Genomic DNA, 17,469 nt, shown 5'->3' on the forward strand with positions numbered 1-17,469 from the left:
GGCAGGCGAGTGTGCCGGTGTCTGCTTTGCAGCTCACCTGGCAACAGGGCCGGACTGGCCATTGGGAGGACCGGGCATTGTCCTGGTGGGCCGCGGCCCATCCTCCTGTGCTGGCTGCAGTCCTGTGAGTGGATGTTTAGCCTGCTTGTCTTCCCCTTAGTATCCTATGAGCCAGGCAGTGTGTGAGGGGGGAAGTGGGGGGAGGAAGAGAAGCTTCACACTGAGTCTGTCACAGGAACTCAATGAGGCTGTAGTGTGACTCCACATGTGACATCTGTAATCAGGAACAGTTCCTAGTGCTCCCATGCTAGAGAGGTGAGGATATGGGGGGATGTTAATGTGTCTAATAATGTGCTCCTCTGTAAAAACCTCTGTATCTTCCATGGGGGACATGCTAAATTCGAGGAAATAAAAAAGCTGCTTATGATGATTGCATAGAGAAGTTCAGTAAGCTGAGAGGAGGGCTGGGCTCTCTGTGAACAACCAACACACTAATCCTCTGCGCTGTACCTTATGGAAAACTCAATATAGCAAAAAACAGTAAAGTGTATATGTGGCCCTTCACAGTGCTTTTGTAAACATCATAATAAAATAACAAAAGCTCCAATAATGAAAAATAAAAGTCATTTTCCCATAAACTCAGGTCACCTCTTAATTAGTTGTTATTGTGATGAATCCAATGTTGTATAGTCATTAATGCGATTAATCCAGTTTGCAGGTCGTTTTATTTGGGGAATTGCAGTCACTTCTTATTAGTGGCTGGCCGTGCCTCTCAAGTGTGCTTCTGCATTTTAGCCCTGCCCCTGGACTTCAATGGGCGGGGCCTGCGTGAGGTCAAGTGATTGGGCTGCTCAACCTAAAATGCCCGGGCCTATTTTTTGTCCCAGTCCGGCCCTGCCTGGCAATGTGTTCCTCGCGGCTGCTTGAACCGCCGTGGGGCTGTGAGACAGTATATTTTTTTACCAAAACGGATGTCTTCAATTAGTAAAATTCCCCAATCACATATTTTTTTATGGGGACAGATTTGTATACAGCATTTCATTAGATTTTTTTAATTATACAAATTTTATCTTTTTGTAGACTTGAAGTCTTGAACAAAGAAAATGAGTACAGCAAAAAAAGCAAAAACAGATAGTGGAAGACCATTCCAAGAGGCCTGGACAGAGACATATGGAGTGATTGAACGCAGTGGGAAAGCATTGTGTATTATGTGTAATGAAAGTGTTGTGTCTCGCACATCAAGTGTCAAACGTCACTTTGAGACCAACCATAACAGTGTTGCTGAACTTGGTTTAGCTCAAAGAAAAGAGTTCCTTGTAGGAAAATTAAAGAAATATCACTCCCAGTCTCTTAGTTTTAGCAACTATCTTTCAAAAACTAATCATCTTACAGTTGCCAGCTTTCAAATTTCACTGTGCATGGCAAAACATGGTAAGCCCCTCTCTGATGGAGATTTTATCAAAAAGGCAATTTTGGCTGGGAGTAATTCACTCTTCCATGATTTCCAAAACAAGGATAAAATTGTGCAGCGCATCTCTGAGATGCCGCTAAGCAGAAATACTGCAAAAGATAGGGTTCTGCGAATGGCTGCTGATGTTAGTCAACAGCTTACTTGCGACTTACAAAAAGCACCCTTCTACTCCATGTGCTTGGATGAAAGTACAGATATTACTAACCATGCAAGACTAGCGCTCATTTTGCGTTATGCTACTGGTGACATCATGAGATAAGAGCTGGTAAAACTGCTGTCTTTGCCTGGAAGAACACAAGGGATAGATATCCACAATGCTGTGATGGAGGCTTTTTCATCACTAGACATAAGTCCAGAAAAAGTGGTTTCAGTTACTAGCGATGGAGCACCTAGCATGGTGGGGACAACATCAGGATTCATTCATTTCTTTGCTAAGGAAGCAAAACATCCACTGATTCAATTTCACTGCATAATACATCAAGAGGCTCTCTGCGCCAAAGAAAGCAGCAAAAAACTTGACGATGTCCTCAAAGATGTAACAAAAATGGTGAACTTCATCATGGCGCGTGCTCTTAATTTTCGACAATTTCAAGCCCTTCTTGATGAGGTTCAGGCACAATATAACACTTTACTGATGTACAATAATGTCCGGTGGCTGAGCAGAGGACGAGTGTTAGAGAGATTTGTGGCCTGCTTGGAAGAAGTTAGGCTATTTATGAACAAAAAGGGGGAAGACTATCCTCAACTCACCAACATGGCCTGGCTTACCAACCTCATGTTCTTTACAGATTTTACTAATCACTTTAATGTACTAAACAAAAAATTACAAGGCATGGGAAAAAGAGCAGAAAGCATGTTTAGTGACATCAAAGCTTTTGAGAGAAAATTGCATGTTTTTGAAAAAGACCTTGAGAGTGGACAGCTAAAATATTTTCCCAACCTAAAAATACATTTAGATAATTCTACAACATTTGTGGACAGTCATAAAAAACACCAGGAAATCCACAAAGCATATTCCATCATTGTAGCCGAAGCAAAGGAAAATTTTAGTAAAAGATTTTCTCAGTTCCGTAAGATGGAGACAACCCTTTCATTTATAACTTCCCCAGAAAAGTCCACATTTGAAGATCTTGATCTTTCCTGCTTACAGTGGTTGGATATTCAAAATTTGGAAATGGAGCTACTGGAATTTCAAGAAAGTTCTATCTGGAAAAGTAAATTCAATGACCTGCGTGCGGCTCTTGAACGTATTGAGTGTGAAAGGGTGACAAATGAAATCACTGCTAGCAGTTCTGAAAATGAAATCCTAAAAGTGTGGAATTCTCTGCCAGACAATTTTAAGTCCATGAAAGCACTTGGGATTGCTCTTCTTACTTTGTTTGAGTCATCCTATGCTTGTGAGCAGCTGTTTTCGGCTTTGAATCATATAAAATCTGATGCTAGAAACAGATTAACGGATTACATGAGTGCTGCATGTATTGCTCTGAAATTAACGCACTATGAGCCAAGGATTGACAAGTTATCAGCATGCATGCAACAACAAAAATCACATTAATTTTTTTCAGAGCATGCCCAATGCATATATTTACATAAAGCAGTGTTTTCAGTTTGCAGTTAAGACACTTTCTAAGTTATTTAAATATTATTTAAAGATGTTATTTAAAAAAGGGACTTTACATGGCCCTGTTGTATTCCAATCTGGAATTTCCAATAAAAACGGTTGGTTTAATTGAAAGCTTTTGTTTTCTTTACATCATATTATTAGAAATGTAATGATTTAACTATTTTCTAATTTGATTGTAAATTTTACAAAAAAACATGTATAGACTCTTTGGGAATACACACAGAGTCTTGACACAGTTAACAGTTTTAAGAAGTTTAGGCAACTTTATAAAGAGTTTTTAGATACTAAAATCTTGTTATTAAGGTTTAATTGACGTGCTGGCACTTTGAGGAAATTCTTTGGTTTTGTGCGGCAGTTTGGGCACTCGGGCTCAAAAAGGTTAGCCATCATTGCCCTAGAGGAAAGGAGAGACAGGGGAGATATGATTCAGACGTTCAAATACTTGAAGGGTATTAACGTAGAACAAAATCTTTTCCAGAGAAAGGAAAATGGTAAAACCAGAGGACATAATTTGAGGTTAAGGGGTGGTAGATTCAGGGACAATGTTACGAAATTCTACTTTTCGGAGAGGGTAGTGGATGCCTGGAATGCGCTCCCGAGAGAGGTGCTGGAGAGTAAAACTGTGACTGAGTTCAAAGAAGCGTGGGATGAACACAGAAGATTTAGAATCAGAAAATAATATTAAATATTGAACTAGGCCAGTACTGGGCAGACTTGCACGGTCTGTGTCTGTGTATAGCCGTTTGGTGGAGGATGGGCTGGGGAGGGCTTCAGTGGCTGGGAGGGTGTAGATGGGCTGGAGTAAGTCTTAACAGAGATTTTGGCAGTTGGAATCCAAGCACAGTACTGGGCAAAGCTTTGGATTCTTGCCCAGAAATAGCTAAGAAGAAAAAAAATTGAAAAAAAACAAAAAAACAAAAAATTTAAATTGAATCAGGTTGGGCAGACTGGATGGACCATTCGGGTCTTTATCTGCCGTCATCTACTATGTTACTAGTAAAAGAGATCTAGGAGCACCAGTAATGCCATTCCATTTTGGTAACTTAGTATCTTCTCCGTTGATAAGCAGGATCGGCTATATTATCTTAGAACAAGCAGCTATAATATTCTTACATGTGGGTGACATCATACAAAGAAACCATGGGACCATCAGTTCTTAGTTTTCCAAGGAGCCGAGAAGCTTTGTCTTTGGTTTCTCCTCAACACGCCAGACTTAGATATTTTTTTGTGCCTTCCCAGTTTAATTTAATTTGTACTTTCCTGTAAGAACATAAGAATAGCCTTACTGGGTCAGACCAGTGGTCCATCAAGCCCAGTAGCCCATTCTCACGATGGCCAATCTAGGTCACTAGTACCTAGCCAAAACCCAAGGAGTAGCAACATTCCATGCTACTGATCCAGGGCAAGCCGTGGCTTTTCCCATGTTTTCCTCCAGGAACTTGTGCAAACCTTTCTTAAAACCTGCTATGCTATCTGCTCTTACCACAACCTCTGGCAATACGTTCCAGAGCTTAATTATTCTCTGAGTGAAAAAATTTTCCTCCTATTGGTTTTATTATCTTGGTCGCTTTTCTTTGAAACTTTTCTAGCGCTGCTATATCTTTCTTGAGATAAGGAGACTAGAATTGAATACAATACTCCAGATGAAGTCATATCATGGAGCGATACAGGGGCATTATAACATTCTTAGTCTTGTTAACCATCCCTTTTTAAAAATAATTCCAAGCATCCTGTTTGCTTTTTTGGCTGCTGTCGCACATTGGGCGAAAGGTTTCATCATATTGTCTATGACGACACTCAGATCCTTTTTTGGGGTCCTTTTCTTGGACCCCAGCAATCCAATAACTGTGTTTCAGGTTATTCTTCCCAATGAGCATCACTTTGCATGTCTACATTAAATTTCATCTGCCACTTGGACGCCCAGTCTTCCAATTTCCTAAGGTCTGCCTGCAATTTTCACAATCCGCATGCATTTTAACAACTTTGAACAGTTTAGTGTCAGCTGCAAATTTAATCATTTCATGCGTCATTCCAATTTCCAGATCATTTATAAATAAGTTAAATAGCACCGGTCCCAGGCACAGACTCCTGTTTACTCTCCTCCATTGAGAAAAATTATCATTTAACCCTACCCTCTGTTTTCTATCTGATAACCAATTCCTAATCCACAACTGCACTTTGTCACCTATCCCATGACGCTCTAATTTTCTCAGGCGCATCAACTGGCTCACCTTTATCCCCATGTTTATTCACACCTTCAAAGAAGTCAAGAAAATTGGTGAGGCAAGATCTCCCTCTGCTGAACCCATGCTGACCCTGTCTCATTAAATCATGGTTGTCTACATGTTCTACAATTTATTTTTTTATAATTGTTTCCATCATTTTGGCTGGAACTGAAGTCAGGCTTACTAGTCTGCAATTTTACAGATCTCCCATAGAACCCTCTTTAAAAATCGGCGTAACATTGGCCACCCTTCAATCTTCAGGTACTAAAGACACTTTTTCTGCTTTCCTCTCAAAATCTACTTTTCCATGTCTTACCTTCCCTTCCTATCTCTCTCTCCTTCCCTCCCCGTTTCCATGGTCTGATATCTCTATCCTTCCCTCCTTCCCCCCAGTAGTCCAACATATCTCTTCTTCCTTTCCCCCCTTCCCAGTCTAGCATCTCTCTCCTCTCCTTCCCATAATCTGGCTTCTCACTACTACTGCTGCTGCTGCTATTTCTATAGTTCTACCAGACTCCCCTTCTTCCCTTCCATGCCCTGGTCTGGTATCTCTCCTCCTCCCAGTGTAATATTTCTCTCTCCCTTCCTCCTTTCTGCCCCCTGCAGTCCATCGCCCTTCCCTTCCTCCTTTCTGCCCCTCCTCTCAGTCCAACATGTCTTCCTCCTTTCCACCAGTCCTTTTTTTTCTTCCTCCTGCATGCTGCTGCTCCTCCGGTCCTCCTTCCCTCCCCAACCAACTTCTCTCCATGATTCCAACTTTTCACTCTGTCATCTCCCCCTCCACTGAGTGTTACATTTCTCCTTTCCTCCTTTCTGTCCTTCCCATCCATCTCGTCCTCTCCAGGAGTCCAACAAATTTTGCCTCCTGCATGCTTTCTCTCTCTCTCTCTCTTTCTCTCTCTCATTACCTCTTCCCTCGAGTAACATCCCTCCTTCCCACCCACCCCCAACCAACATGCTCTCTCCCCATGCACCATTTCTCACTCTCCTCCACCCTATGTCCATTTCTCCCTCTCTCATCACTCTCGCTCCTATTGCAACAATTTTGTTTCTTTCCCCCTCCCCCTCAGTTCAGCATATGTACATCCCTTTGGACCCTCCCTCTCTCCATGTACTTCTACACCAGGGGGCCCTCCCGAAGGACTGCATGTTTCCTCCTTCTCTCTAGCATCCTCCGGCTTCCCACCTGGCCTCACGGTCTCACCTTTAAAGCTAATTAGGGCAGCTTGTAGAGGATTGCCAGTTCTGTAGCGATCCTAGTGGCTGTCTTCGGCATCCGCAGTATGTTCCTCTGCCACGGTACTGCCCCTGATGTGTGTCTTCTTTTGAAGAATCATCACAGAAGATTAGTAGAAAGACATTTTGGACTTTCTTTAAAAAGAAAACAAAACTTCTTCAAAGTTCAACAGCCCTCATACACGCTTCAATGTGATCATTGATGGATTTTTCGGTCTTGTTTCTACTCTAATTCAGCTCGCCCTCTTCGATTGTATCTGACTCCAGGGCTATAGATTGAAAAGAAGATAAATACTATTGATTCTTCTTTTGTTTCTTTCTTTCAATAGGGCTGGAGTTGGATTTTCAGCGACTGGGCCTGGCTGGTGTTGGTATACATCAATGCCTCCATCTTCTCGCATCAGTGGCATATTTGCATCAAGTCTAGTAACTGATGTTTCTTCCATGTCGATGTATCACAGTGATAGTGTTTCCCAATTAAGCATCGAGTCCATTTGGTGCATGGCTTTCTGGGCGATATAGGTTGTCATTTCTGCATTGCCTTGTCAGTCACTCACACTTTGACACCTGTGGCACCTTTGATACCACTTGATGTTACATGGTCATGGTGCCTCCTCTTTATTCATGAACATGGGTACAGCTTATCATTTTGAAGTGCAATACCTCCTTTTCATGCATTGATCTACATCGGTACCGATCCATGCTAAGTATAGCATATTCCACAACAGTACTTTCTTCAGGTTCTTCTTCCATCATACCATTGGTGATCATAGAACCTTTATGCAGTATTTCCTTGCACCATTGATACCTGCTCAGTCTCAGGTATTGGTGTAGTATATCCCTGTAGTACCAAAATAGATACATAATTTAAGTTCTTTGTTCTAAGCTCCTAAGGTTTTTTTTTTTTTCCTTTTCTGATTTAATTCACCCTCCTGATGCTCACTTTAGGCTCCTAAATTTAGGATTACAAATAAAATTTTGAGTAAAAATTAGGAACTCAGCCTTTCAGAGGCACTAATTTAGGAACCTAAAATTCAAAGTTAGGAAAATAACCCCCTCCCTCCCTTTTTGATACTGTGTTAGGCTTTTTTATCGCTGACCGCAGCGGTAAAAACTCTGATGCTCATAGGAATTCTATGAGCATCAGAGTTTTTACCATCATGACCGATGATTAAAAAGTCTAATGTGGCTTCATTAAAGGGAGGGAGGGGGTAATTTCTAATTTTTTTTTTTTTTTTGAAAATTGGGCCCTAGGTGTGTGTTTCTTTCCAATGTGTATTTTTACATTTTCCTCAAAAAACATTCAAAATAACATTTGACTTTGGCATTGCTCTTGTTTACATTTGAAAATATTAAATTTTGGCCTGTTTCAATTGCAACCATTTATAACCCTGAGATTTTGATATGCGGAAGGATTGTTGCAATTGTAATAAATTTACCATTTTCCCATTCTGAATTACATCATCTATAGTTCGTATGCCTGCCTGCAACCAATGTTTCCAAAGGATTTTAGACTCACCTATTTGAATCTTGGAGTTCAACCATAGGGATTGACACGTGGATAGTTGTTTTGGAGTAGAAGTTAAATTATTAATAAATTTTAATGTAATCCTATGGTTAAACTCCAAGATAAAAATTGGTGAGTCTAAAATCCTCTGGAAAAATTGGTTGCAGGCAGGCATACATACTTCAGATGATGCAATCCAGAATGGGAAAATGGGAAATTTATTACAATTGCAACAATCTTTCGGCATATCAAAATCTCAAAGTTATAAATGGTTGCAGTTCAGCCGCGAAGGGATTATTTTCATCTTATGTCTCTGTGGACTCGGGACTTGGGCTGCCTCTCCTCTGGTGCAGCTGATCCCTCAGGTGGTGCAGAGTGCTGAGCTTCAGGAATGTCAATTTCGGGACCTTATTTCTCAGATGCAGGCTTTTCATTTTGGGTGTGCCTCTACTCCTGTCTGTTTGAAATGCCACCGGATAAATAATTCTCTAGTGCATGGTCTTTGGTCTTGTACAGCTATCGCTACCTTTTGGTCGGAGGTCCGTTGTTACTTGCAGACCCAAGTGTGCTATGCCCTTCCATCTCAGGTTGAGGGGATTCTTTTTTTAGCTAAGGGTTTTTTGGGTGGGCTCTCTGCCGGTGATTCTTTACTTATCAGCAAGGGTTATATTGTAGATAAGAAATTATCTTAAATCATTGGCTCCAGGGCTCCCCACCCATCATTTGGTATTGGCATAACAAATTCCATCAATTAATGGTATGGGAATTCGTGTCCGCTTGGTTTTCTTGACTTCGTAGTAAGCTCTTCTTGTCCTTTTGGGCGTCTTATTTGGACACTTTATCCCCGCTAATTAAAAGCCAAGTACTGAACTGCCTGCGGAAGCCAGTGGTCCCTGTGATGCCAGTAGGTTAAGGGTGGGTCGGGGGGTAGGTGGGAGGGCATTCTTTAGGGTGGGGCTTCAATGAGTCCGGGTATAAGAATCCAACCCGGGCTCTGATTGTCTTCACCTGTTTGGTGGTTTGATGTTTTCTGCACTGTATTTTGCATTCCGAAAATGTTATCTGCTGCTTTCTTGGTTTGTACTTGGTTGTTCAATAAACTGTCTTGAAAAAAAAATGGTTGCAGTTGAAACAGGCCATTCAGAAAGGGTTCCCTGATTGGCGTAGCTTAAAAAGTCAGTATAGCTTGCTGGACCTATGTTTCTAAATAGATTTGCAAGGGCATCAGGCAGCCAAGTGGTACAAATTACTATCTGAATATCTGAATAAAAAACCAAAAACAAGCCTAAAAGACATTTGGAGCATTGAAACAAAGCAGCAAATTTCTGCTATTCAATGGCCATGGATTTGGACTTGGAGAATGAGATGTACAGTGTTAGCATCTATGAGACAAACTTGTTTTTTTCTGTTTTATAGAATCTTTTGGACCCTGGTTCGCTTACAAAAGTTGGATAGTTCAAAGTCTAATAGATGCTGGCATTGTCATCTTGAAGTAGGGACAATGGATCACTTGTTGTTTTATTGTCCCTTGATACTCAACTTTTGGAAGTCCTATTTGGGGTAAAATTAATAGGATATTGGAGGCTTCTACTCCATTGTCGTGTGACATTGTTTTATTTGAGACTTTATTGCAACCTAAGAGTCCAGTTAATGCAAGCAAGAACAGACGAGTTCTTATTATGACAGGGGTAGTTATACAGTTAGTAATGAAAAATTGGAAAAACTGGAACAGACTGAACTTCAACTTTTGGTGGGAAACTCTGTGTCAATTTTATAGATATGAGAGAATGAATTCTGAACAACTGGGACATAATAAAAAGTTTAAAGCAACTTGGGGTCCATTAGCGGAATTTGTCAAAACTGATTGATCAAGTAAGCCTTTGATTCCTAATTAATCTTTATGCACATCTGGGGGTGGCGGTGAGGGGAAATGTACTTTATAACATTATTTGTTTGGATGTAAGTGCTGATTATTGTATTAATTGATTATATATTCTTTGCACTTTTGTATTTGATTTGAAAATTAATAAAGAATTAAAAAAAAAGAAGAAAATATTAAATTGTGGTAAGTATTAAAGGTTTGGGGTTTTTTTTTTCCTTTTAATGTAGAGAGCATTCTCCTCGACATATCAAATCATGTATTAAAGTAAGCACTCGAACTGTGTCTGATGAATCAACCAGCAAATTCTGGGATGAACTCTGTCTAGTTGGCCTTCCAGATGACATTGATGTCCAAGCCTTATTTGAGCCTACAGGTAATGTAATAGCATGAAAAGAATTTATAACATTTAGATTTCTCCAGATTTTCTTTAGGAACTGCTATAGGCAAGACAGAGAAAACATTACTGAATACTAAATATTAACATAACAGGCATTTTTAGATGATTTATCTGCAGCCTATATTAACATAATATGATAGTACAAAATATATTTGTATTTCTCAGAGGATAAGAATTTATCAGCCAGCAGTATCACTAGAGCATTTTATGGAAGACTTTTCCTAGCATTCACTGAACTTCCATTCTCGCCTTTGTCACACTGGACCCTTTTAGTTATGTGTTTGAAGGTGGACAACATCTTATACAGTTTTCCTTCAGAAGAAGTTTATTCTGTGTTGTTTCCTCTTTGATTCACCACCACCTTAGCAAGGTATTTGGCATTTCAGGTTTTATTCCATTTCTGATGAAGGTGCTCAGCCCATGGTTTTTGTTTTTTGGGGGGTTTTCTTAATGAAATTCAGAGCAGCGTTCTCTACCTTTTTATTTTTGTCTTCTGATTTTGGTGCGTCTGTTATCCTCTTGGTATCTGATGAGGATAGTATCTTTAAACAACTGTGTGAATTGCAATCGTAAAATTCTAGTACTTGGCCATGACATCAGTTTGTATTTACTGCCTGTGATAGAGCATGACATCTGGTTGTAGTCAGGTTCTGAACATGTCTTTAACAAAAACTGGACTCTTATCAGTATGAAAGGACCAAGGAGCAGCACAAAAGGTTTTAACCCCACCCCAGCTCCCAAAAAGCTTTCTGTGCTGCAGGTAGGTTATTTGTTCCAAGGTCGATAACAACATCAGGGTGTGTGTGTATGGTGCAGTGGTTAGAGCTACTGTCTCAGCACCCTGAGGTTGTGGGTTCAAATCCCACACTGCTCCTTGTGACTCTGGACAAGTCACTTACTCCCCTGTTGCCCCAGGAACATTAGATGATAGTGTAAACCTACCAGGACAGATATAGACATATGCTTGAGTACCTGAATGTAAACCACTTAGATTATAAGGGGTATATAAATACCAAGAAAAAAACCTTAGATTAGAGCTAAAAGAAAAGAGGGAAAAAAGAGCGAAGGCTTTGTTTTGTTTGTTTTTTTAGGTGGTGGGGGTGGAGGATGGTTTAGGTTAGAAGACAGAAGTTACACCACACTATTATTTATTTAATTATTGGGACTTAAATGAATGTCTCAGTCTGTGCTCAGGTCTAGAGAAACAGTCAACAGTTTTAACTCTCAAAATTAAATAAATAATAAGGTTTGTGCTCAAGTCCAGAGAAACCTCAAATTTAAATCCTAATAATTTAAATATTAAAGTCAATGCTCAATTCTAGGGTAAAACATATTTCAGGTAGTAAAAACCTATTTCCAGTCAGTTGGTATATATATATATATATAATTCACGGACCTAAGCTATAATATACACCAGCTGTTTTTTTTCCTCAAAAGTAGCCTCAGCCCCACCATTCCACCGCTGTATTATTTTACTATTGCGGGAAGAATTACATGAGAACTCATCATTGGCTGCTTATGCTACTATTTTAATACATTTTGTTTTACTTTCAAAAAATTTTTTTCCTTTTCCAATAATTTATTCCTTTATTGGAAAAGGAAAAAAATTTTTTGAAAGTAAAACAAAATGTATTAAAATAGTAGCATAAGCAGCCAATGATGAGTTCTCATGTAATTCTTCCCGCAATAGTAAAATAATACAGCGGTGGAGTGGTGGGGCTGAGGCTACTTTTGAGGAAAAAAAACAGCTGGTGTATATTATAGCTTAGGTCCGTGATTTATACACACTGACTGACCAAAGCTAAAACAATTAACAAAGTAAGCCATATCCTTTGAGCTTGATATATATATATAAGGCACTTAGCAATTTTCCAGTTCAGCTCCTAGTAGAAGAGCACATCGAGGTCAACATGTTCTTTACCGAAAGCTTGTGAGAAGAAATAACTTTAAGTAGTCTTTTAAATGCCATAAATTAGGTTCTAATTGCAAATAATTTGGCAATTAATTCCATAAACTGGAAGCTAAGCAAAAAAATGCTTTGGCTCTTGAATTCTCCCATTGTACTTTTTTAAGAGATAGTATAATGAATTTGTTATCTTGTTTGTTACCTAAGCGTTTGAGAATGAACATATGGTATAATCAATGAATTCAAATATATTAGTTTCTAAAGATGTAATACTTTCTGCGTTAAGTGTAAGCAATTTGTATTTTATCCTATATGATATCGGGAGCCAGTGATATTTCAGGAACAAAGGTGGTATATGATCAAATTTTTGTTTATGGCTTAATAATTTTAGATATATAAATCAATAACACCTAGCAAAATATTCTATAACCCCAATAACTCAATGTATTCACTCAGTATTCTTGAAGTTCTAATAATAACTTCATTAGATCTAATTGGACCTCAATGGTACTACTTAGGACAAGAATTAACATGCCACTAAGTAAACGGTACCCACCTCGTCATCAGTCCATTTTTAAATATCTTTATATTTCAACCTTTTTTGGCATTAATGTAACTTAATTTATCTTCATAAATATATAATTTAGACTTATCTTTTAAATATTCAGGGTATTGTTGTCTACTCTGATGCTTCACCGTTTAGGCTTTATCAAGAAATTGTCTCACCTGTTCATTCTCAAACTCTTAATTTTAGATCCATATTTTGTAGTGTCTGAAGACATCTCAGATTAAAACATGAAATACCTGAGTAGACTACATTACAGTAATGAATTTTTGATGTAAAAAAGCATGAATTAAAGTATATAAATCTGCATTTCTAAAATAATGTTGAATTGATCTTAAAGATCTGAGTGTATAAAAACATTTTTTTATTATATCTGAAATTTGATTGTTAAACATAAGTTTTGAATCTGTAATGACACCCAAATGTTTAAATTTCTGTACTAATGGTATTGTATAGTATAGTAACATAGTAGATGACAGCAGATAAAGACCTGAAAAGTTTATCCAGTCTGCCCAGTAGTCACACTCATTATTTATTTTAAAAATTTATATACCGTTTAAAACCTAAATGGTTTACATAATGATACATTCATAAATTTATAAAACAAAATAAAAACATGTTCATGGTTAAATTGTCTTTTCTTTAATATTTCTTGGCAATAGACCATAGAAGTCTGCTCATTATTGTCTTTAGGTTCCCACTGCTGGAGTTGCCACAAGTATGATTTATGATATATTAAGATTATATAAAATATATAAGACTAACCTGTATCAAAATACATGGAGAACAAAAAAAGTAACATACAGTGTAAATAATATACAGTAATTGGTGTCTTCAATGCTTTGGTCCTGAACACTGGGTGGACTCTTGCTCTTGCTACTCAAAACTTCCTATTCAGGACTTCAGGAACATTGACAATGTCCGCTGCGTCAAACACTGAAAAGCACCAATCAGCTTGGCTTTGATACCACCATCAGGATCAACTACTTCAACGTACCTTACCTCGGAACACCTGTACCTGCTAACCAGTTCTTCTACCGTTCACTGCAGATGTGTTAATACCCATTTGTGACTCTAAGATTTATTTTCTTAGATTCTTCAAAACATGTGTTCTTAGTCACATTCTCTATAAGTTGTAAGTTATTGATTCTATAGCTTTGTGTTTTGATCATGTATCATGTAATTGGTAATGTACATATCTCTGTTCCTGAAAACTTTGTGTATGTATCCTTGTAACCTGTTCTGTGCTCCTGGGGAGGATGGGTTATAAAAATGAATGAATGAATAAATAAATAGCCAAGAAGTATAGCCATACTTCACCGCCCCAATGTACTTCAGCATCGTTCCAGGTTTCGACTCCATTGGTGCATACTAAACGTTGACGCAAACAACCATGCTCTCCATCTTTAAAGATGATCCTGTCTACATCCCCAGGCATCGAGGAGTATGACTCTGACCTCTCTCGTCATTCTTATTCTTACCCAGAACTGTCAGCTCAGAGTCTTATGGTATCTCTTCAGACCCATCTCCACCACCTAGAAGATGATAACCGCTGGAGAGCCTTTTACTAGTTTCATAAGGCAGATGGGAAAGGCTCTTTAAGATGGAATCTGAGTCAGAACCAAGAGCAGAACTCTTCGATTCACAGTACTATGAACAAATTTCCAAAGACAAGCTTCCATTTCATAATCTAATGAAAGTTGTCATGTTCAAGAATTAGGAGACAGCCTTAATAATTCCTGTTGCTCAAGGAAACTAGATTCTCTTTATAGGGTCCAGTCATGCCCAAGTTTTGACAAGCCCCTTCTCCAGCATCAGTCTCTCCTGATGGAGTCCGCTCTGAAAAAGTCCACCAGTTCCTGAACATATGTGGTGGGGAGCCTACCTAGATAGCCTTTGCACTCAGGACACTTGGAGTATTCAAGCAAAATCTTTCCACATCAGTCTTCTAGAACTGAAAGTATTTGCAACACTCTTCAAGATCTCCTTCTCAACCAAGTAATACTGATCAACAATCAAGTAGCCATGTACTACATCAGTGTTTCTCAACATTTTCAAGTCAAGTACCCCCTAAGCCTAACAAATGCCAACTGAGTACACCCACCCAAGCTCCGCCCCAGACCCACCCAAACTCCGCCCCTGACTCCACCCCATAATAATAGTACTAATTGTAATGCCATTTCTTCTATTTATTTTTATAAACAACCAATCTCAGCCAAGGTCTTGGGGAATGCTAATTAAACTTTTCATACAACATTAGATACATAAAAAATACTTGTGCTGATTAGTCACTATGGGCAAGTTCTCTTGCATACGTCCCCTCCCCCTTCCAGTGGTCTGACATCTCTCCTCCCTTCCTCCTTTCTGGCCCCCCTCCCAGTCCAATACTTCTCCCTTTCTCATCCCCTGGATCATGTGCAGCATTTTTCACCACTGCCCACTGGCCTCATGGCCATTCCTATCACCCCTCTCCAGCACCATTCCACATCTCTCCCTCCATCACTATGTCCAATATTCCCCCACCTTGCATCCCTTTCAGTCTGTACCTCTGTTTCCTCTCCACCACCATATCAAACTCAATAAACAATCTGTGGAATTTCTTGTCAAATTACCCACCTATGTTATTCCCCCTAACACAAAAGGCACTTAAACCACAGAAGAACCAGGTTTGATTTCTGCCTTGTGACTTTGGGCAAGACACTTAACCCTCCATTGCCCCAGATATAAAACTTGGATTAAAAGTCCACTAACAACAGAGGAAGGGCCTGTATATAATATAAATTTGCAAACCACTTTAGCTGCAATATAACACAAAGCTCTGTTTCTGGTAGTAGTAGTAATAATAATAGCTTTATTTATATCCTATCATACATTTCAGTTCTAAGTATTAAGTCAATTATTATCGAAACACAAATGGTCGCAAAACATCATGTTTGAACTGCACTTACTCCTCCTTCGGTCCTTAGTTCCCAGCAACACTCCTGCAATGGATGGCTCAAGCAGCAACCCACACGCTGCATTTGGCGGACCTAGGAGAGAAGACTTCTGGGTCAGTCACTTACATGCGGTGTGCCGCCCATCACAAGGAGAACTGCCGAAGACTGAAGGAGCGAGTGTGATTCCAAGAAGGTTGTCGTGGGAGCAGCCGGGGGGGAGGGGGGGGTGGCGGGCAGGAACATAAGATCCTGGGTGGCGACACCAGCGTCAGATGGACAGGTGGGAATTGACCAGGCCGCGTACCCCCAACAGGCGGCCCGCATGGGTTGAGAAACACTGTACTACATAAACAAGGAGGTACGGGGTCTCGCCTGCTCTTCTGGGAAGTCATTCAGATGTGGAATTGGGCAGTTTCATGTAGCATCTTCCTCAAGGCTATGTATCTATCAGGTAAACAAAACATTTTGGCAGACAGATTGAACAAATTCCTTCAATCTCATGAGTAGTTGCTCAGCTCAACTGTAGTACATCAGATCTTCTCAATCTGGGGAACTCCATACACAGATATTTTTGCATCTCAAATCACAAACTTTCACACTTCTGTTCGAGACTATTATTCCTCATTGTCTGGAGACAGATGCTTTCCTCCTAGATTGGACAAACAAATTTCTCTATGCATTCCCTCTAATTCTTCTAATAGAAAATACTGTTCAAATTGCAACAGGAGCCAGCTACCATAGTAACATAGTAGATGACGGCAGATAAAGACCCGAATAGCCCATCCAGTCTGCCCAACCTGATTCAATTGAAATTTTTTACATTTTTTCTTCTTATCTATTTTTGGGCAAGAATCCAAAGCTTTACCCAGTACTGTGCTTGGGTTCCAACTGCCGAAATCTCCGTTAAAACCTACTCCAGCCCATCTAAACCCTCCCAGCCATTGAAGCCCTCTCCAGCCCATCCTCCCCCAAACGGCCATATACAGACACAGACCGTGCAAGTCTTCCCAGTACTGGCCTTAGTTCAATATTTAATATTATTTTCTGATTCTAGATCCTCTGTGTTCATCCCACGCTTCTTTGAACTCAGACACCGTTTTCCTCTCCACCACCTCTCGTGGGAGCGCATTCCAGGCATCCACCACCCTCTCCGTAAAGTAGAATTTCCTAACATTGCTCTTGAATCTACCACCCCTCAACCTCAAATTATGTCCTCTGGTTTTTACCATTTTCCTTTCTCTGGAAAAGATTTTGTTCTATGTTAATACCCTTCAAGTATTTGAATGTCTGAATCATATCTCCCCTGTCCCTCCTTTCCTCTAGGGTATACATATTCAGGGCTTCCAGTCTCTCCTCATACGTCTTTTGGTGCAAGCCTCCCATCATTTTCGTTGCCCTCCTCTGGACCGCTTCAAGTCTTTTTACGTCCTTCTCCAGATACTGTCTCTAAAACTGAACACAATACTTCAAGTGGGGCCTTACCAATGACCTGTACAGGGGCATCAACACCTTCTTCCTTCTACTGGCTACGCCTCTCTATACAGCCCAGCATACTTCCGGCAGCAGCCACTGCCTTGTCACACTGTTTTTTCGCCTTTAGATCTTTGGACACTATCACCTCAAGGTCCCTCTCCCCGTCCATGCATATCAGCTTCACACCTCCCAGAATATAGGGTTCCTTCTGATTATTAATCCCCAAATGCATTACTCTTCTTTGCAT

The 17,469-nt window shown here is 39.8% G+C and overlaps 1 protein-coding gene across 11 annotated transcripts in view; it reads left to right on the plus strand.

Annotated features, from left to right (window-relative positions):
* The window catches only part of KMT2C (lysine methyltransferase 2C), an 803,286-nt gene that overhangs the window by 246,094 nt on the left and 539,723 nt on the right, over window positions 1-17,469 (plus strand). For all 11 annotated transcript variants that reach the window (XM_033931655.1, XM_033931654.1, XM_033931660.1 and 8 more), the window contains exon 5: window positions 10,173-10,318. In XM_033931655.1, the coding sequence (XP_033787546.1) occupies window positions 10,173-10,318 (146 nt within the window). The remainder of the gene's footprint in view (window positions 1-10,172; window positions 10,319-17,469) is intronic.

Source organism: Geotrypetes seraphini, chromosome 2 (assembly GCF_902459505.1).
Source record: "Geotrypetes seraphini chromosome 2, aGeoSer1.1, whole genome shotgun sequence".
In the NCBI taxonomy this organism is placed as follows: domain Eukaryota; kingdom Metazoa; phylum Chordata; class Amphibia; order Gymnophiona; family Dermophiidae; genus Geotrypetes; species Geotrypetes seraphini.